This window comes from Rhinolophus sinicus, linkage group LG07 (assembly GCF_036562045.2).
Source record: "Rhinolophus sinicus isolate RSC01 linkage group LG07, ASM3656204v1, whole genome shotgun sequence".
NCBI lineage: Eukaryota > Metazoa > Chordata > Mammalia > Chiroptera > Rhinolophidae > Rhinolophus > Rhinolophus sinicus.
Window position 1 is genome coordinate 84,281,972 of NC_133757.1, and position 18,613 is coordinate 84,300,584.

Sequence of the window (18,613 nt, forward strand, 5' to 3'; positions counted from 1 at the left end):
AGCCTTCACCTTTCCCCACTCCAGCAGTCCACGCCTGGATTCACACGCTACAAGCAAGCGTTGGCGCTTTTATGGGGGTGATTATAAGCCCTTTGCTCCCTTGTGCGCCACAGCGCATGCCCAGTCTTCGGGTCACGTGATGCCTGTCATGGCTGCCTCCATGGCTCGGGGCGGTGTGAATGGCGGTTTCTTGCTACGGGTGGCGTGGGGCACCTGGTGGAGCCGACCTGGAGGCTGTTGGGGATCCTGGAAGGCGGCGGCGCCAGCGACAGCTAGAAAATTCCGGGCGACAGGTACCTAGAGCGCCTCGGGATGGGGGCAGCGTTAACCCTCGAATGCCGGCAGGGCCCGGCTCGTCCCCTCACCTAACCGTGTTTTCCAGGCTCGCGCCCGGCCGGGGAGAAAGAAGCCAGCGGCCCCGAGCGGCCCGGGGACGTGTGAGTGGCGGGGGGTTTGGGGGGCGGGGGCCAAGTCCTCCACTCCTCATCCCACGAGGTTCCTCTGATCCCCACCTTGCCCTGATGCGTTATCCTTGGGTCCCGCATCTGCTTCTCCTTATTTCACTGTCCGTCAAGCCCAAGCCAGACTTCCTAACCCTAGATTCTGGGCCATCATCCAGTTCGCCATCCGCACCCCCGTCTGTCCCCAGGGTGAATGTGGTGTTCGTAGACCGGTCAGGCCAACGGATTCCTGTGAGCGGCAGAGTCGGGGACAATGTTCTCCACCTGGCCCAGCGCCATGGAGTGGACCTGGAAGGTGGGAGTCAGGCCCAGAGAATTTGGGAGGCCCCTGTCATTCATTTTTTAAAAAAGAGAAAAAAGAAAAACAGCACGCACAAATCATATATGTCTCCCTGCGGCTTAACCCTCCTATGCCTTTCACCAATCATGGACTAAAATCCAGACTCCTCACCACTGCCTCATCCCCCGGTCAGCTCTTAACTTTCATTCCTTCAGCATTTGTTTGAGCATTTACCTGAGGTTACTAAAACTCCTGCTTGTACTGCCCTTCCTCCCTCTATTCTGGCCACGCTAGCTTTCTTGCTATTCCTTAAACTGCCAAATTCATTCCTGTCTCAGGCCTTTGCATTTGCTACTCCCTAGGTCTGAAGTGAATTCCCACTAGATCTTCTGGTTTCTTCTCATCCTTCAGGTCTCAATGTAAATGTTATCTTCCTGGCAATCTCATCCCCCTCAGCCAAGCTTAAGTCCCCATGCCTCAGCCTATCATATTAGTGTGTTTTATTGTCCTCATAGCACTTCTCACTGTTTTATATCCTTCTTTGTCATCTGTCCCCAGAAGAGATCAGAAACAGTTTGCTATGTTCACATGTATGTGTTGCCAGTCATGGTATTTAGATGCAACAGGTATTAAATCAGTATTTGTTGAAGGAAAGATAATAATAGCAGACATTACTTTAAGTATGTTAACACATTAATTCATTCATTGACACTTCATGACAACTTTATGCAGTAGGGGAGATTATCTCATTTTATAGGGAGGAAATTGAGCCCCAGGTTGTCGAGACCTGATCCAAGGTGAAATGACAAAGTTAGATTCAAACCCAGCCTATTTTAGCCACTAATCTGTGCTGCTCGTCTGTAGATATTGAACACCTACTGTGTGCCAGGCAGCAGTGTACAAAAATAGATAAAGCCTGTCATTTCATACCAATTTTAACCTAATAGGGAGTAAATATGTAATTATCAGCAACTGAAAAGGATGGCCTGAAAAAGTGTGTAGGGTTATTTGGTGAATGTAATTGGGAGGCTCATTAGAGGGGATGGAGATGGGGATGGTCGTGGCAGGCCTACCTTAAATTTTCTTCTGAAACCCAATGGCTAGCAATCAGGATGGAGATTGGAATATGAGTTTTAGAGGCAAGTGGCCTGTGTTCAGATTTTGCCTCTTACCAGCTATGTGACCCTGAGCAAGGTACTTAGCACCTCTGGGCTTCTGTTTCTTCATCTATAAAATGGCCTAACATAGTTTCATTTTGCTGGGTTGTTATGGAGGATTAAACAGACATTGTGCGTAGTGCTTAGTGCCTGGCACATGGTTAGTGTGCAGTGACTAGTTGGGACATTTATATTAGATAATCTCAAGGGATGAGGGTGCTAATGAGGTGGGAGACGGGGCCGAGGAAGAGAAGCTGGGATCTATTTGGAGTTTCAACGTTAAGTTTCTTCCCAGGGGACAGGAGGTTCTGCTGGGTCAGGAGGCTGCCTTGACCCAAGGCCTCAGATGAGGACTCCACCCTCATTGTCTAACATGTCTGGAAGAGAAAGGAGAATTCTGTCCCATCATTCACTTATAATAGATGTCTCTTGAGCATCTACTACATGCCAGTGCCATGTACAGAAAGCGGAGGGCAGGTTGATGGGGGACAGGTAAACCCAGAGATTAAGATAGTAACTTCAGACTGTGAAAAATGCTGTATAGAAATGAATGAGTTAACAAGGCAGGGGGAAGGACAAGAAACAGGAGATAGGGAACTTGGAGGATAGTTGAGTCCCCGAAGACAAGATCTGGCCATGGAAAGAGTAGACAGAAGAGCATTTCGGGCCAAGGGTATAGCAAGTGCAAAGTTTCTGGAGTTGAACAAGGGGGCTGGTGTGGCTGATGTGGACTGAGTGAGGGAGTGGGAGGATACCAGGGATTTGGATTTTATTCTGTCTGAAAACCTTTTGGAAGGTTTTAGTCCAGGAGGGACATTATCCGCAAGCACAGTTCAGTCATCAATCAGAAGGGTGGCAGTGTGTCCAGAGGCAATCAGGAAATCTCCGCTTCTGCATCTTTCAACCTTTATTCCCTGACTCCTTCCCCTGCCGCACTAGGTGCCGAGTGAGCTGGTCCCTCCTTAAGGAACTGGAGGGAAGTGGTAACACATTTGCCAATCACTGTGACAGAGTCACAGCAAGGGCTCACAGGCTACAGGGAACCTGCCTGGCCTTTCCCTTCTCAGCTACACTGAAGTCCAGTCTACACTCATTAATGGTTGCATGTACCCAGCATGATGGGGAATCGTTGGGAAATGGGACACCCAGGATATCCCTTTGCAAAATCTATCTGCAGCTCAGGGACAGCTAGCTGAGTAAATGACAGGGTGGAGGGTGCACACAATAGGTGTACAGGCCCAAGAGGGAAAGATGGGGGCACGTGGTGACACAGACTTCTCTGTTATGTCTTTCACCGGATGGCACCAGCATGACCATGCCCCTCACCTACGTTCCCTTCACTTGCTGCCCTTAGGGGCCTGTGAAGCCTCTCTGGCGTGCTCCACTTGCCATGTGTACGTGAGCGAGGACCACCTGGACCTTCTACCACCTCCTGATGAGAGGTGAGCACGGCGGCCCCTCCCAGCTTGGAGCTGTAGCATTGGCCATTGAGCCTCTGCATTCCCGGTGTTTAGAGATCCACTGGGCAGCAGCGGAGGGCAACCCCAGCTCTTCTCCCCACTCTAGGTGCTGGCAGGGGCATAGCACCCCTGGACTTGATCAGGCTGCCTCCCTCCCTGCCCCTCTGGGCCCTCCCCGGCTGCATCAACGTGCCCATAACTAACCGCTGCCCTCCTTGCCCAGGGAGGATGACATGCTGGACATGGCCCCCCTCCTTCAAGAGAACTCCCGGCTGGGCTGCCAGATCATACTGACGCCGGAACTTGAAGGGGCTGAATTCACCCTGCCCAAGATCACCAGGAACTTCTACGTGGACGGCCATGTTCCCAAGCCCCACTGACATGGGCTGCTGGACCATCCCATACACCCATGGCCCCAGGGCCAGGACTGGAGGAATAGCCAAATTGCCAGCCCAGCCCAGCCCAGAGCACGGACAGGCCCGAGAGAGATGTTGGAAGCACCCAGGAGGCCAAATGCTTCAGAGAGATCCCACGTCCAGGCTCTGGTGGGAACAGGGCCCCGGTTGGGGTGACCTACCCAAGCCCCTGAGAATGGGGTTGTGGATAGGGGTGGAATCTAACTAGAGTGACAATAAAACAGTCGCACAGAACTGCAGCATCTTGAGTGTCCTGGCCGGGGCTTTCCTCTGGATCTACAGCTGCATCTTCCGGGCCCCAGCTCTCCCACAGCAGTGATGGGGCCAGTGGGGAAACTGAGGCAGAAGACTGGAGGAGAGGGCCTGAGAGCCTGAGGGCCCACGTGCGTCAGCGTGGCAAGGCCCCGCCCCTGCAGCCGCGGAGGGATTTGGAGGGGCCGAGGCCGCCCTTGGCCGTCAGGGATGTGCAGGCCACCCTAGCAGAATCGGAAGGGAGAGGGGCAGTGCCTGGCCTGAGGTTGGGAGCTAGGAAGCAGGCACCAGACATCGCCCGCCCTGCCCAGGTAGGACTTATTGCCCACCTCCGCCTGAAGCGCAGTACCCCGCAGGTCCCGCCCACCCAGGTGGCGCTCCTCCGTGGGCCGGTAGGGGCGGGGCCAGGCGAGATTAGGAGAGGGGGGCTGGGCTGGGGCATAATGGAGGCTGAGCCAGCACCGGACCTCTCGATGATGCTGCGAGAGCTGCTGGCGCCGTTCTGTCTGGACAACGAACCGCTCCCCGGAACCCCCACCCAGCAGGCGCCAAGGGCCCCAAGATGCCTCACACCCACTGGCAGGTGCGTTAAGGAGCCGCCCCTTCCCCCATCCTGGCCCAGTGGTCAAGGGGTCATGACCTCTGGTTTCTGGGGTTGTTTAGGGGCCACAATGTTAGTTACTGATACTTACAAAGAAGAGGTTCTGGTCCCCAGGGGTACGTGGGGTCATATGTGGTTAGAAGACATGCGGTTCCCCATGCCCCGTGTCCCCGAGGCCTGTGTAGTGCCACCCAGGAAGGGAGTGACCACACACACTACCCCTTGTTCCCAGGTCCTTCTGGCCTGCACACCAGGATTCCGTCACTGCCCTGCACTTCCTTCCAGAGAGAGAGGGCCTGGCCCAGCCCCCTGCTGGGGACACCCAGGCCCTGGGCCTCTGCTGGGAGCTGAAGGCCCTTGGGGCGCTGGGACCCCCACCTCTGGCCAGGGATGCCAGGGCCATGCTGACTCCAGTCAACCAGCAACATAGCCTGGGGCCCCCAGGGACACCCTCAGTCTCTTCAGCCCCACCCCAGAAGAGACCCCGGAAGCAGTTGAACCCGCACCGGGGCGCAGAGAAAGTGGACCCCCAGTTCGAGGGGGTGACGCTGAAGTTTCAGATAAAGCCGGATTCCAGCCTACAGATCATACCCAGCTACAGGTAAGGGCTGGCCCTGGTAAGGGCACCCTTTATGCAATTAATGATAATGGTGGGGACGGAGGCCTGCGGTGGGGTGCCTCCAGGCCTGGCTCACAGATTCCCACACCAGTCCTGCGTTAGAAATGGCACAGTCTCTAAGCAAGCCATGGCCGTGGCCAGCCACTTTCTGGTCTGAGCCTGGGTCTCCTCTTTATGAAATCGGCCTGACCATACTGATAGCTGCTGCTATGTAATTTTTTCCAATAACAATAGCTACCATTTGTCAGGAATAACAATAAGAGGTAACAGGTAACACTTGATGTATATGTCTCACTGAAGCATTGTAAAGCCTATTTTTACAGATGCAGGAACCTGAGGCACAGAGGGAGAAATCACTTGTCCAGGGTCGCACAGCGAAAACTAGGGAGAAATGGGATTTCAACCTGGCAGGCTGGCCCCAGGCTAACTACCTCTTCAGATGATAATCATTATTATTGTTAATGAGGGACCAAGCCAGGCCTTTCAGACATCAGATGCCTCCTGATGCCTGATACCTTGATAGGAAATCTTCATTTTGGGGGGCTGTCTGGGACAGGATAGTTTCCCCAATGCTAACATGCTTGTCTGCTCTCCAGCCTGGCCTGCAGCAGCCGTTCTCAGGGTCCCCCTGCAGGCCCCACTGGGGGCCCTGAGGCTAACCTGGGAGGCAGTGAGGCCCTGGGTGAGTCCTGGAGACCTGAAAGCTATAAATACTTGGGGGGACCAACCTCCTGTCCTCCCTGTCTTTCTCCCCATCCTGCTTCCCCATTTAGACCCATCTAAGGAGATGCTGTACCCCCATCACTCAGCTGAGTCACTCCACCCCCAGTTTCCTCCTCTGCCAAGCTTTGCCATCTGTCTCCCTTCCTAGCTTTCCCTGTCTTAGATCTGGCAACACCTGGGGCTGGCCCAGAGCTGGGTGGGGCCTTCACAGAGAACCCCATGCTCCACCCCACATGGGACTCCTGAGCTCAGACTCTTGGCCTCTGACATCTGCCCTTTGGCCTCTGCCCCTTCAGGGCCCCGGCGCTGTGCTTCCTGTAGGACCCAGAGGACCCCTCTCTGGAGAGATGCCGAAGATGGGACCCCTCTCTGCAATGCCTGTGGTATCAGGTCCGCAGAATGGAGGAGTTGGGGTGGGGATGCAAATCAGCCTGTGCTTAGCCAGCATGGGGTATTCCACCTTTGGGGAAAGATGGTTTTTTTGTGGCGGTTTCTATAGCCCTGCTGCATCCTGAATGTTGGTTTCTTGTACTACCACTCCAGGTATAAGAAATATGGCACCCGGTGCTCCAGCTGCTGGCTGGTACCCAGAAAAAATGTCCAGCCCAAAAGGTTATGTGGCAGATGTGGGGTTTTCCTGGGCCCACACCAAGGCCCAATTCAGGAAGGGTAAGCCCTTCCTCACCCAGCCCTGCCTGTCCTGCCTCAGTTTCTCCAGGGGAAGAATGGGCGGAAGACCTCCTAGGAGGAATGGGAAACGAACTTGGGTCTTGAGGGCTTCAGCCTGCCTGCTGTCTGCCCCCTTCCCATTCAGGGTCCCCAGGCGGAAAACCCAGGCCTCAAACCCCAGAGCCCCTTTCTCAGGGGGTCACTGGCCCCTTCCTTGGGCCCCTGTTCCAATCAATCAGGTTTGGCTGAGCTCCCCTCAGAAAATGCTCTCAGCAGTGACATTCATACTGTTACTAGCAGGGACAATAAAGAGCAGAGCTACTCAGAGAAGGAACGCTGTGACTTGGGAGTCCCACCTCTTGTGCCCTCACCCGCCTCTCCCCCAGCCCGGGAACATGGGGCAGGCATTTTCTCATTGGGGTTCTGAGGGACACACACACATACGCTCACGCATACAGGCACCAGTTCCCCACAGGGGACTCGCTACATGCACCACAACATCCCACACGGGAACAGCCACCACACACAGAGACAGACAACACCTGTAGAAAGACACACACAAAGGACAGACATATGCATCAACACACACGAACAGACACATGTGCTGACACATGAGACACACAGACTACACACAAGACTGAAAGACACGCGTTGACAGACACATCTACTGATAGATGATAGACACACCTGTCAATAGCCACGACAGATACACACAATAGACACACATGAAACACATACAGAAGGCACACATTGGCACAGTGATACACTGTGGGCCCCGCATCTGTCAGCTCCACCTCTGCCTGCAGAATGTCACCTTCCTGCTTCCTACAGGGACCAGTCCCTGCTGTGTTCCACTCTCCCTCTTTTAAGATCTCTTTGACCCCACCAAAAGGTGTCCCCAGCCTGAAGCCAAAAGCCATGTGGAAGAGGCGGGCCCTGGGCAGAGCTCTGGTTGCCAGGATGGGTGGGATGCAGTGAGAGCAGGGCTGGTCCCTGCCTTGGGGGTGAGTGAGACTTGCCTGGTCACATGCCCTGAGAAGGCAGGCCCTTGTGAGACTCCTTTAGTTTCTCCTGGGTGGGCCAGTAGAAAAGGCCTGGGCCCAGATTCCTCAGCCCTCAGACTCTGACTCATTTGGTCCCCCTTCCTTGTATCAGAACACTCTTCCCCCAGGTCTCCCTTAGCAGCCACCTTCTTACCACTTGCGGAGGGGAGGCTCAGCCTTCAAAGAAGCCCCCCTTGACCACTCTGTCTAAAACAGACATGCCATTCCCACCCATGGCAGGCTCTAGTTCAGCTCCTTGCTGGTCTCCCTCTTAGGACCTACCAGAACTTCCAGTTCTCTACTGCTCCAGGGTCATTTTATTCACCTTCCTCTCCCTGACTCAACCATGACTTGGGAGGTACAAGGTCACCATCACATCTGTGTCCCTGACCATGACAGGGAGAATCTCTGCCCAGCATGGAGAATCTGGGAACACACACTGAAAACACAAAGGTCTCAGACTGTGTGTCTGCAAACTCATGGCTGTTTTTATCCATTTATTCAGCATTTATTGAGCAACTACTGTATGCCAGCCCCCAATTGGGACACTGCAGGGTGAACAGAACAAAGATTCCTGCTCTAGTGCAGCCAACATTCTAGAGTGACAGTAAAGAAATAGTCAATCACATATCTAATGGAATGTCAAGTAGTGCTCGGTGCTACAGAGAAAGTATAGAAGATGTGGAAGAGTTGGGTGACTACCTTAGCCATGGTTCAGGAAGGCCTCTCTGAGAAGGTGACATTTGCATAGAGACCTGAGGATAAAGAACTATGGGGCTATTTGGGGTGAGGATGCTCCAGGCAGATAGAATGGCAAGAGCAAAGGCCCTGTGGCAGGCAGGACTTTGTAGGGTTCAAGGAACATGAAGGAGGTGGGTGGGAATGGGGAGAGGTGATTGAGGGGGTAGGACTGCAGGGGCTGTGCCTTGTTGCCTTTGGTACTTACTTGGCACCCAGCACTGGCGTAGCCTCTATTGCCGTTTCCTGCTCTCACCTTTGCTCATGAAATGTTGGCATGGGCAGCCAACGGAGTTCGCGCTGTCCAGACCTGCTTCCTCCTCTGCAGCTCTGTTCCTGTTTTTGAGGGAGGAGGCTGGGGGGAGGCCCAGCTGTTCTCTCCTTATGCTCTGGGTAGTGAGGGGGATAGTGGTGTGCAGTAGGAGTTTCACTTGATACCCTGTATTTCTGTTCTGAATCATGATGAGTCAAATCCAAAGGCAGGTTGAGGGTAAACTGAGGCACAGTGGATCGACAAAATGGAGGACACTTTGAGAGTGAGACAGGGACATCCTGGGAGCTGACAGGCATAGCTGCAGCCACTACCTTCGTTTACCATCTGGGCGAGACCTCAGCAGGGGTCCGATGCCCAGATCCCTGGGAGGGGGGCTCCACCCATCTGGGGAAGGTGGCCTTAGCTCTGCTAGGAACGGTCTTGGGGAAGCCCCTAGCTCCCACCCTAAAGAGTTAGCCGGTTTAGAAAGCAGTGCTGGTACAGAATTGTACACCTAAAATCTATGTAATTTTACTAACAATTGTCACCCCAATAAATTTAATAAAATAAAATAAAAAAGAAAAAAAAGAAAGCAGTGCTGGGAGGAAGAGATAAAGCTAAGGGAGAGGAAGGAAGGAATCTGGTCCCCACCCCTGCCCAAGGGTCCTGTGAGAGCAGGAAATGAGGAATGGAAAGAAGCTCCAGGTCGCACCGTGCAGACTGGCTCCAGACATAGCAGATTCTCAAAAACAAAAACAATGTTTTGAATGAATAACCCACTGGGTTTGGATTCGAACCCTGGGGGGCCTCCACCTTGCAGAGACTGACACAGACTGAACCAGTGTCCTTTATAAAAACTTTACTGGGTAGGGGGGTAGAAAATGGGGGTAACGCCCTGGAATTGAATACATACATAAATAAATAAAACAATAAGCCCCCATTGCGTCTGGGGGGGCGTCCCCCGGCCCGCGGGGAGAGGGCTCACGCTGATGTCAGCTGTATGGCGAAGACCTCGCCCCCTGCGGGCGTCTCCGCGGTGTCCGCAGGTTCTGTTCCACCTTCAGGGCCCGCGCCCCCGCCTGTGCCCCCACCAGTGCCGTTGAGACATACAGCCTCGCCGGAGCTCTCGGCCTCCTGCACGTTGTATTCGCCCTTCTTGCAGGCGGTGGACTGCATGTAGAAGGCCAAGCCGGCCCCCGCGGCCAACAGTGCCGCGCCCCCCGCTGCTCCGCCCACGGCGACCCACAGCCACGGACCTGCAGGGTGGAGCCCCTCAAAGAGGTTGGACCAGCTGGGAGCTCCCCCTACCCCCATGAGATGCCAAACCCAAGTCACTCCCAGCGCTGGTGTGACACAAGACCCATTTTACATGTCACCCCAGCACATGATGATATAAGCCCCTGGCTCCAGAGATACCCACAAGTCAACTCTCCTCACCCCCAAAAGGATGAGGGTGGGAGGACCGGGTCATTCTTGTACCCCAGAGAAAACCAAGCCTGCAAGTGACACGAAATGGGGGGAAGGGATCTAGTTCACGCCTCCCCCCCCATTGCCATCCTCTGCGCTTGGGCTTGGTCAGTCTCCAAGCCCTCTTCTCCACAGCGACAGTGGAGGGTGAATTGGACCAACTCTCCACCAGGCAGAGCCCCGAAAATGAATAAGTCTCTCCCCACAGCAGTCACAGCCCTGGAGGGTCCCTCCCCTTGAAGTTCATTCAGCTCCCTCTCCCTCCACCTCACCCTCATCCCACCATCAAAGTCCCCCACCAATCGGAATGCCCCAGACGTCTACCCTGGCCTCCAAACTCATCTGTGGATACAGGAAGGCAGGGAGGAGGTCAGATGTCCCAAGTCGCAGATTCCGCCCCCCAGATGCCACTTACCAGCCACGTGCACGGTGATGCGCCTGGAGTGGCGCCCATGCGTGTTGGTGGCTGCGCACTCGTACTCGCCGCCATGGCTACCCAGGGCGCCTGCCACGCTCAGCGTGCTGTTGTTGCTCGACAGGCCAATGTTGAGCGCCCCTGGGGGGGCGCGCCAGCTGATCTGGGCGGGAGGCCAGGCCTCTGCGCGGCAAATCAATGTGAAGTTCCCACCTGGCCGCACGCCTCCTGGAGGCGATGCAGCCAGTTCGGCCACCACAGGCCTGTCTGCAGGGGGACAGAATGTTGTAAGGGGACTCAGGGCCGGCCCCGACGCTGACCAAGTGCCCCGCTTCCGCCCAGTACAATCTGAGACCACCCCTGCTCGAATGTGCAGGTGGGGATCCAGTCTCCCATCAGAATCCCCCCTACAATCCGGCTGTTGTGTGAACTAACATCCCTCGCCCAGCTACACCGAATGGGAGAAGGTGGGGACCCGCGCTAGTGTCCTTCTGACCCAGGATTTGAGGGGGGTTGGGCTCCTGTTCCCTAGAGTTTTTATTATGCTCAAGTTTGGCCGGGATTCTTTATCCCCAGAAATGGGACTAAGGAGGTGCCCTTGAGTTCCCCTGGGCAATCCGACTGCTGCAAGTCTCTGTTCTGAGGACCATACCCCCTACCTAGTGCTAACCCCACTCACATTCCACGCCCACGGTGACCATCCGGGCGTCCGTGCCGTGCGGGTTGATGGCCAAGCAGTGGTAGGTGCCCGCATCCTGTCTGGACACGCGCAGCTGCTGAGGCAGGGGAGTGCCCTCCCTGGAGCATCGCACTTGTGGGGAGGGGCGACCTCCAGCGACGCAGGCCAACTTGGCAGCCTCCCCTTCCAGCCACGTCTGGTGACTTGGGCAGGTGGACTCATTCATTTGTGGTGGCGCTGCAAAGCAGTCATAGGGGTTATCAGGGAGGGGCCAGACCTGGGGCACCCTCTACTCCAGCCAGCCTGGGCCCCGCTCACACTCCACGCTAACAGCCACTGTCTTGACCATGGAGCCATGTCGGTTGGTGGCGTTGCAGGTGTAGATACCAGGTGCCAGTTCATTAGGGATGCTGGGGGCTCTGGGACTAGGTTCTGGGGGTGCCAGAGGCAGCAGCACCCCTTCACTGGTGTCCCCAGAACCGACGCATTCCAGTCTTGGCTGTGGCTTCCCATCAACCTCACAAGAAAACAGCCGTCCAGATCCTTCCACCCATGTCCAATTGCTGGGGCAGCTCAGCTCCTCAAAACTGGGGCCATCTGGGGAGCAGAGGGTCATGCAGGGACTGGAAGTCAGGCCAAGGTTATCCTGACATAACCCATCTTGCCCTTTGCTGCCCTCACTCACATTCCACCGTGATGGCCACATTTTTGGCTGCAGAGCCTTGAGTATTGGTGGCTTCACAGCGGTAGGTGCCCGCATGCTCCCGGGCCACACGCAGCAGACCCTCCATGACCTGGGCCTCCCCAGAGCGCACACAGCTCACGTTTGGTGGTGGGAACCCGTGTGCCACACAGCTCAGCGAGGCTTCTGTTCCTTCCAGCCATGTAATGCGCTCTGGGCAACCCACGCTGTCCAGCGCTGGTGCATCTGAAGGGGGTTTGGGTTTAGGGATCAGCCTAATGTCCCTAGATCCTCTTTCCCATCCCAAGGCAGTCAGGAAGGATTGGGCAGGATATGCCCCACACAAGGATGTGGAACCAAAGGGGTCTCATGCCAGTCAAGCCATGCACTATTTTGGGGTCTTGTGAGCCCAGAGGGGCACCTTTTTCTTGTTTTTACAAAGCATCCACAGGGCCTTCCCCCAGTCTTTGGCCTAAAAATTGTTAGATGGCTTGGAGCATACACCTTTCCAAGACTCTGCTCAAATACCATGCCCCACATCCCTATGGAACGCCTACCGCTTCCCTCCGTCTTTCTCCAAGGTCTTCCCCCAACACCACACACTAGCCTGTTCCTTTTCCTAAAATCCCGCCCAAAGGCACCCCTCAGACCCTGCGCCTACTCTTCCCTGTAGGCTGGCCACCCCTAGACTCTAAGAACCAGACAGAGATGCACCATGCACACCCCCAACTCACACTCCACTGTCAGCGTCACGTCCTTGACTGCCTCGCCCTGGATATTGGTCGCGGTGCAGCGGTAAGTGCCCGAGAGTGCGCGAGTGATGGGACCCAGCAGGCCCAGTGCCAGCACCGCCCCGCCATCCAGTCGGGCGCAGTGCACCGAGGGCGCTGGGTTTCCGCGGGCATCGCAACGCAGCGTCTGCTCTGGGCCCTCCGGCCACGTCCAGCTCCTGGGACAGTCCGAATCGTCCAACCGGGGGGCGTCTGCGGGCAGGGGTGTGAAATGCAGAGAGGCTACACGTGTACCATGAGAAAAGCCCCACTTCCACGACATGGCCAGGGACCGGGTAGGTCCTTGGAGATCACGAGGAGGGAGGCAAGAGGTCAACTCACATAGGACGCGCAGTTCGGCGCTCTCGTTCTTGTTCAGGGTCTCCCCGTCCACCTCGAGGGTGGCGTCGCAGAAGAAGCCGCGTCTGTCGTCGTTCTCTGTGGTGTTTAGCTGAAGCTGGACGGGCCGCCCCGGGACCGCGGCTGGAACTCCGTCCAGTGTGACCAGAGCTCGGGCCTCCGCAGCACAAGTTATTGTCACCATCTTCCCCTCGGGGACGCTGGGCTCGCTCAGGGTCAGGAGGGGCGCCGGGAAGCCTGGGGATGCGGTATTTGCCAGTAGCCTACTAACCTCACCCCTCCTGCGGTCAAGGCTGCCCCTCATCTGCGGGAAATCTAGCGCGGGGGTCAAACCGTGAGTACCGTGCCCCGCCTCTCGGGCTACTCAGGCTCCGCCCCTTCTCGACCCACCCTTTTGAGGTGATCAGGCCACACTCCTTTCCGGTGGCTCAGACTCAGCCTCTCCCACCATTCCGCTTCAGTCCTCCATCTTCCCCGCCACTTAGGAACTTTCTGGCCACGCCCATTTCAATACTAAGGCCCCGCCCACTCACTGCCTAACCTTCGAGTCCCTGTGGCTCCACCCTCGAGGCCCAGAGGTCCCGCTTCACCCGGTCTTACTGTAGACAGTCACGTTCTCCCGGGTCTCGCGGCTCTCGTCCCCCAGGGTCACGATGCAGACCAGCTGCCTGGCGCCCTCCTGCTCTGCGCTAGCTGTGGCTGTGGCAGTGGCCATGAGCGCGTCCCCCTCGAGGGTGATATCAGGACTCAGCCTCTGGTCCCCCAGCGCCAGGTAGACACCGGCCTCCGAGGCTGGAAACAGCCCGTTCAGGGTGCAGTTCACGAGTCTTTCCGAGCCCACTTCCAAGAGCCGGGGGGAAGTGAGGCGCGGGAGGTCTGGAGACAGTGCTGAGAGTCGAAGAACAGAGCTTGAATTTATGTATTGAACACTCAATATATACTAAGCGCTTTACCGTGCACTATCTTATCCTACTATCCTCAAGGCACAGAGGAAAATAGCTTTCAGCTGGTGAGTGTTGGAGTAAGGATTAGAATTCAGTCTCTGCTTCCAAACTTCTTAAGGACCGGCCCGACCCCTCTGGGTCCCCTTCTCCTTTCCGCAGCCACTCACCGAAGGTTCGGAGCTCTCTGGGGAACGAGCTGTTTTCAAACAGCCCCAGGCCGTGAGGTCGCAGGTCCAGTTCCGCGCGGCAAGAGAAATTGGCCCCATGGTCCTCCCTCCGCGCCAGTACAGTGGCTGTCAGCACCGCGCCACGCGCTCGGGGTGGCTCCCCGGCAAAGCTGCGGCGGATCAACTCCTGCGCACCCCGCAGGAGGGTCAATGTGAGGCTCCCACGAGGCCCAGCACCGGGGACCCTACAGCTCAGGGTGAAGTTCTCGCCCACAGGCTGCCAGGTAGGCAGCGGCACCAGCTCTACACGATCCGGCCGCTCTGCAATGTGGGGAACCATGGGAAAAGCTCAGCAGGACGTAACGTGGAACCCAGGGGCTAACAGGGGAGGACTTGGGGATCCAGAGGGTGGGGCCTGCAGGGGAGGACCCCGTGACCCAGAGGGCGGGACCTAAAAGGGAGGGAAAGTAGAGTGAGAGCGTGGTTGCTGAGAACTCACGAAAAGTGCGAATGAGCCCACGCGCCTGCAGTGTGCGCCGCGCGCAGCGGAAGAAGCAGACCGGCTGGGTCTCTGGCTCGCGGATGTCTACCAGCTGCCGCGCCAGCCAACGCAAACCCCTCTGGGTCCCATTCCGACGTAGCGAGGTCTCCAGGCCACCGCGCTCCGGCCGTGGGCAATTGGTGCTGCAATTCAGCCACAGCGATCCCCCGCGCTCCACAAGCGCCACGCGGGGCTGTAGGTCTGCCCAGAAGGGTTCCTGCGCGACCGCTGCCCAGAGAAACGTGGGTTCAGCCCGTGGAGCCACCCCTCTGCCGAGTCAGAGATTCCCGGGGAATGAACAGAGGCAGCAGTACGGAAAGAACTCAGAAGTTCCGCGTCCTGCCCAAGCCTCAGTTTTAGAGGCGCGTTCCCAGGGTGCAAACCTCAAGGGTGTCTCTGGGACGTGGCAGCGGAGAGCCCTGGTCTCCAAGGTGCCTATGAGGTGATGGGAAAGTATGGGGGTGTGGGGGAAGATGAGAGGAAAGATGGGGTCTTCGACGCACACAGCAACGCTGGGAGGAGGGGGCCCCAGGTGGGGGGAGGGAAACGAACTGGTTCTCAGGATTCTCACCGGGAGAGGGGGACACTGAGGTTGAGGCCAGGGCAAAGGGGAGATGAGGCTGAATCAAGGATAACCCGGGTGAAGAACATGAAAAGAGGACGCGAGGCTGGACTCATGGAAGGAACCGCGGGAACATCGAGGGACTTGGTTGCCAAGGCTCCAGGTGGAGCGAGAACAGCGCCTCTGAATCACAGCAGTGGGGGAGATCGGGTCTTCGTGGGCCGCGAGAGGGAAAGATGCCAGTTCGTGGACCATGGTGCATAGCAGAGCGTGAGGAGGTACCCCGGGAGGGAACAAGGGCGACATGGAGTCTCCGGGGTGCGAGGTTGAGTGCGGAAGAGCACCCAGGATCTTAAAGGGTGTAAGGTGTGTGTTGGCGAAGAGAGAGAAGAAAGACCAAGGCTCAAGGTGGGGGCAGAAGCGTGGGAGCCGAGCGAGGGCGGAGCCGGCAGGGGCATGTGGTCGCTTCTCAGTTCCAAAAACCCCCTCTCTGTCCACCCGGAACAGGGACGGGCTCTTACCTGTGAGGCCGAAGAACCCCAGGCCCAGGGCAGCCCAGAGGCCGAGCAGCGCCCGGCGCAGCCCTGGCATCGCCGCCGCGGGGGAAACACAGGAGGCGATGGGAGCGCGAGCGCTGAGCTGGGCTCGAGGACCGCGCGGCGCGGCGCCGCGGGTGGGGTGTGGAGGAGGCAGAGTTGCGCTCAGGGATTGGTTTAACGTTGGTAACTTGGTTTCCAAGGAGGGGGCGGTGGCAGAGAAGGCGGGGAGGCGGGAGGGCGAGCGTGCACCAGGCTCCCGGCCTCTGTGAAGGCGTCCTGGCAGGAGCAAGCGACCCACGGGGTCTACGTGGAGGCCTGCCCAATCTCCCGAAGCCTTCTGGAGGCGGCTGCGCGCTCCCGCGCCATCCCGGGCGATGACGCGGAGGTCGGGGGTATGCTGGATTGTCCTCAAACCCCCCACTCCACTCCTAGCGTACTTGCTGTGATAATAAGCTGGACTCGGAGCTCCGCCCCCATATTTAGCCCTTCCCACCAACGCCCCCTGAGGCAGGGATCGATTTGGTATGCGCTGGATGGGGTAGGTACAGTTCTAGGGATGGGTGTGGATGCCTCCCTCATAGATCCTTCCCCTTTTGACCCCGGGGAGCTGAGGGTTACTGCCCTGCCCCTAGTCCCCCTCCCGCTCCGCCCCCGCACGCGACAGAGGGGGCGGGGACCAAAGTGCCAACGAGTCGGGAACACGTGTGAGTGCGCGCAGCGTTCGCGGGAGTCTAAATTAGGGTCGGCTCGGCTCGGTCTGTATTTACCCAGCGTGCAGCGGGCACGTGTCTACTCTGTGTGTGCGAGCGCGAGCCGCGGAAAAACGCCCTTGAGTCCACTTTCCGCGCGGCGGGTGGGAACCCTGGACCATGCGGGCCCAGCAGGCATCCAGTGCGGACCCAGATTCTGTGTCCAAACGAGACCAAGAGACCAACTGTGACGCTTGACCCAGCATCTGGGCCCCAAGCTTTGACACCCTTATGTGCCCACCAGGCTGGATAACTATCAGGACGTTGCCAGGACGCAAGTCTGTGCCACCCCACGTGGATCATCTGATTGCTTTTACTTCGCAGTCACCACATTGGTACCTTTTCTGCCTATCCACGTTCCTCAATATGTCCATGTGACCCCGCCCACTTGTGCTCTACTCTCCGGCGCTAACAAGTGAATTATGGGGATCAGTGCTCGTCACACCCTTGTGCTCCAGGAAAAGTGCAGGATCAAAAGTAGAAAGGAAGGGGGGATGGGAAAGGAAACGTAGTATCCAATCAGGTGATAGCGGCGGAGCCAATCAGGAAAAGCCATACAGTGAAGGCGCCCGCCCACAGCCCAAGGCCTTCCAGTGCCTTTGCTTTGCCCATCTGCACCGCACTGATAATAGCCACTGGACAGGTGTTTATTACTACACCGGCTAGTAATGCAGAGGGATTGGGACTCTGAACCAGAGTGAGGAAACCTCAGGTGCCCTCAAGGAGACAAGGAACTTGAAGAAATTGCGACAAGGCCAAAAAAGACCACTTCTCGGAGGCAGTGTACTATTGGGGTACCTTTAGGTGGAACAGAGGTCGGCTTTATTGATCCAGGCAGGGTTCCCCAAAATAGTCCAGATTCCTTTTTGCTCAGGCTGAACTGGCATGGACCACCCCCTCTACGGCCGGGACTGCATCAATAGGTACTTTCGCAGGTAGGCAGCCCCCACGAAGAGAAGGATCCCGACAAGGGCTGCGATGGAGGTGGAAGCCAAGGGTTTGGAGGCAGGGCTCCAAGCTGGGGGCAGGAAGTGAGAATTAGGAACCGAGCACTTGGAGGTGTGACGACCCTCATGGAGCTCAAGCTTGGCGTGCACAGCCTCCTGGGATCATAACCCTTCCCCACCCCTCCTCAAGTCCCCAGGATCACAAGGGTGCCTCACCGAAGATTGTCATGGGTGCGGAGCTGCTGCGGACCACCAGGCCGTCAAGACTGAGGCGCGCGTGGCAGGTCACCGGCTGCCAGAGGTCGCAGGGCCTGGCCAAGTACTCATAAGTCAGTGTCACGTTGGCCAGATCCAGGCCTGTGAAGCGCGTGAGGTTCTCAGAATAGATGACCCGGCCGCCGTGCTGCAGAGTCACCACTAGGAAGCCCACGGGGAATACATGCGTCACGTGGCAGCGCAGAGTGTACTTACCGTCCTCTAAGACCGGAGGCTCCAGGATCACGCTGTGTGGCGGTTCTAAAGCAAGAGGGGACCGCTGAGCAAGGTCCGCGGGCCCCTAGCGCGACTGTCAACCGCCCCATTTCTGTCCCCCCCCCCCCCATCCCAGCCGGGCCTGAGTCCCTTTCCCTCACTATAGGCGTTGATCCTGGCCGTGGCACCCTGCGTTATTCCTGCGCAGGTGACGTAGCAGTGCACGTCGGAGCTCCAGGCCCTCACATCCAGCAGCTGGAAGGATACCCAGTTGGACCCGTTGAGCGTCTTGCCTCGCTGTAGTCCAGTATGGAGGCTGGGGCCCTCCGGTAGGGGGCAGCTGCTGCTGCAGTTGAGCCACACCGAACTCCCGGGCTGCACGGCCTTGAACGTGGGGCTTATGCGGACCCAGAACTGCGCTTTGGTCTCCGAGAACACGGAAGAATTGTCTCCCGGGCCTTGCGCCCACACAGCCCGACGCCTCCGCGCGCTCCCACCTGCCTGGTAGGCAGCCGCCAGCAAAACCAGCTGCGAGAGGGGGAGCAGAAACCTCATGGCAAGCAGCCCGAACTGAGGGACCCGGCTCCAGAAAGCCAAGGCTGGCTCTGGAGATAAGGAGGCAGGAAGCCCCACCTCCTCAGCCCCACC

At 57.3% G+C, this 18,613-nt stretch overlaps 4 protein-coding genes across 9 annotated transcripts; 2 read left to right on the top strand and 2 right to left on the bottom strand.

The window, feature by feature from the left end:
- The first annotated feature begins 1 nt into the window (after position 1).
- Positions 2-4,013, top strand: FDX2 (ferredoxin 2). Of its 3 annotated transcripts, none has more exons than XM_019744881.2 (5): positions 2-293; positions 383-437; positions 620-756; positions 3,253-3,340; positions 3,582-4,013. In XM_019744881.2, the coding sequence occupies exons 1-5, from the start codon at positions 140-142 to the stop codon at positions 3,736-3,738; spliced, it is 591 nt and encodes a 196-aa protein (XP_019600440.1). In that variant the 5' UTR covers positions 2-139; the 3' UTR covers positions 3,739-4,013. The 3 variants fall into 3 exon arrangements, with proteins under 3 accessions (XP_019600440.1, XP_019600442.1, XP_019600441.2); XM_019744883.2 differs by having other exon boundaries at positions 20-293; positions 650-756; XM_019744882.2 differs by having other exon boundaries at positions 101-293; positions 601-756.
- A 137-nt stretch (positions 4,014-4,150) lies between these two features.
- Positions 4,151-6,980, top strand: ZGLP1 (zinc finger GATA like protein 1). Its single transcript, XM_019744880.2, has 5 exons — positions 4,151-4,609; positions 4,860-5,228; positions 5,843-5,928; positions 6,266-6,359; positions 6,513-6,980. Exons 1-5 carry the CDS (start codon positions 4,470-4,472, stop codon positions 6,640-6,642), a joined length of 819 nt encoding a protein of 272 aa, XP_019600439.1. The 5' UTR covers positions 4,151-4,469; the 3' UTR covers positions 6,643-6,980.
- Positions 6,981-9,514: 2,534 nt separating this feature from the next.
- Positions 9,515-16,246, bottom strand: ICAM5 (intercellular adhesion molecule 5). Of its 2 annotated transcripts, XM_019745009.2 has the most exons (11): positions 15,781-16,212; positions 14,656-14,925; positions 14,157-14,477; positions 13,646-13,933; positions 13,028-13,282; positions 12,650-12,898; positions 11,919-12,161; positions 11,552-11,830; positions 11,234-11,470; positions 10,555-10,821; positions 9,515-9,928 (listed from the first exon to the last, which is right to left on the bottom strand). In XM_019745009.2, exons 1-11 carry the CDS (start codon positions 15,848-15,850, stop codon positions 9,654-9,656), a joined length of 2,754 nt encoding a protein of 917 aa, XP_019600568.2. In that variant the 5' UTR covers positions 15,851-16,212; the 3' UTR covers positions 9,515-9,653. The 2 variants fall into 2 exon arrangements, with proteins under 2 accessions (XP_019600568.2, XP_074194295.1); XM_074338194.1 differs by lacking the exon at positions 11,552-11,830 and having other exon boundaries at positions 15,781-16,246.
- A 61-nt stretch (positions 16,247-16,307) lies between these two features.
- ICAM4 (intercellular adhesion molecule 4 (Landsteiner-Wiener blood group)) lies at positions 16,308-18,553 on the bottom strand. Of its 3 annotated transcripts, XR_012498112.1 has the most exons (5): positions 18,127-18,553; positions 17,966-18,010; positions 17,711-17,851; positions 17,346-17,565; positions 16,308-16,704 (listed from the first exon to the last, which is right to left on the bottom strand). XR_012498112.1 is itself a non-coding variant. In XM_019744828.2 (3 exons), exons 1-3 carry the CDS (start codon positions 18,518-18,520, stop codon positions 17,447-17,449), a joined length of 813 nt encoding a protein of 270 aa, XP_019600387.1. In that variant the 5' UTR covers positions 18,521-18,553; the 3' UTR covers positions 17,332-17,446. The 3 variants fall into 3 exon arrangements, 1 of the variants encoding a protein (XP_019600387.1); XR_012498111.1 differs by having other exon boundaries at positions 17,711-18,010; XM_019744828.2 differs by lacking the exon at positions 16,308-16,704 and having other exon boundaries at positions 17,332-17,565; positions 17,711-18,010.
- Positions 18,554-18,613: the final 60 nt, after the last annotated feature.

What these genes read in the sequence shown, in the direction of transcription:
- FDX2 (XM_019744881.2), top strand. Translation starts at nt 140, where the DNA reads ATGCCTGTCATGGCTGCCTCCATGGCTCGGGGCGGTGTGAATGGCGGT. An exon ending in CCCGAGCGGCCCGGGGACGT is followed by an intron (nt 438 to 619) that starts GTGAGTGGCGGG and finishes GCCATCATCCAG; the next exon opens with TTCGCCATCCGCACCCCCGT. An exon ending in CCATGGAGTGGACCTGGAAG is followed by an intron (nt 757 to 3,252) that starts GTGGGAGTCAGG and finishes TGCTGCCCTTAG; the next exon opens with GGGCCTGTGAAGCCTCTCTG.
- ZGLP1 (XM_019744880.2), top strand. Translation starts at nt 4,470, where the DNA reads ATGGAGGCTGAGCCAGCACCGGACCTCTCGATGATGCTGCGAGAGCTG. An exon ending in TGCCTCACACCCACTGGCAG is followed by an intron (nt 4,610 to 4,859) that starts GTGCGTTAAGGA and finishes CCTTGTTCCCAG; the next exon opens with GTCCTTCTGGCCTGCACACC. An exon ending in CAGATCATACCCAGCTACAG is followed by an intron (nt 5,229 to 5,842) that starts GTAAGGGCTGGC and finishes TCTGCTCTCCAG; the next exon opens with CCTGGCCTGCAGCAGCCGTT.
- ICAM5 (XM_019745009.2), bottom strand. Translation starts at nt 15,850, where the DNA reads ATGCCAGGGCTGCGCCGGGCGCTGCTCGGCCTCTGGGCTGCCCTGGGC. An exon ending in TGGGCTCATTCGCACTTTTC is followed by an intron (nt 14,478 to 14,655) that starts GTGAGTTCTCAG and finishes CCCACATTGCAG; the next exon opens with AGCGGCCGGATCGTGTAGAG. An exon ending in GGTCACCGTGGGCGTGGAAT is followed by an intron (nt 10,822 to 11,233) that starts GTGAGTGGGGTT and finishes GTCCCCCTGCAG; the next exon opens with ACAGGCCTGTGGTGGCCGAA.
- ICAM4 (XM_019744828.2), bottom strand. Translation starts at nt 18,520, where the DNA reads ATGAGGTTTCTGCTCCCCCTCTCGCAGCTGGTTTTGCTGGCGGCTGCC. An exon ending in GGCCAGGATCAACGCCTATA is followed by an intron (nt 18,011 to 18,126) that starts GTGAGGGAAAGG and finishes CTCTTGCTTTAG; the next exon opens with AACCGCCACACAGCGTGATC. An exon ending in CGCACCCATGACAATCTTCG is followed by an intron (nt 17,566 to 17,710) that starts GTGAGGCACCCT and finishes TCCTGCCCCCAG; the next exon opens with CTTGGAGCCCTGCCTCCAAA.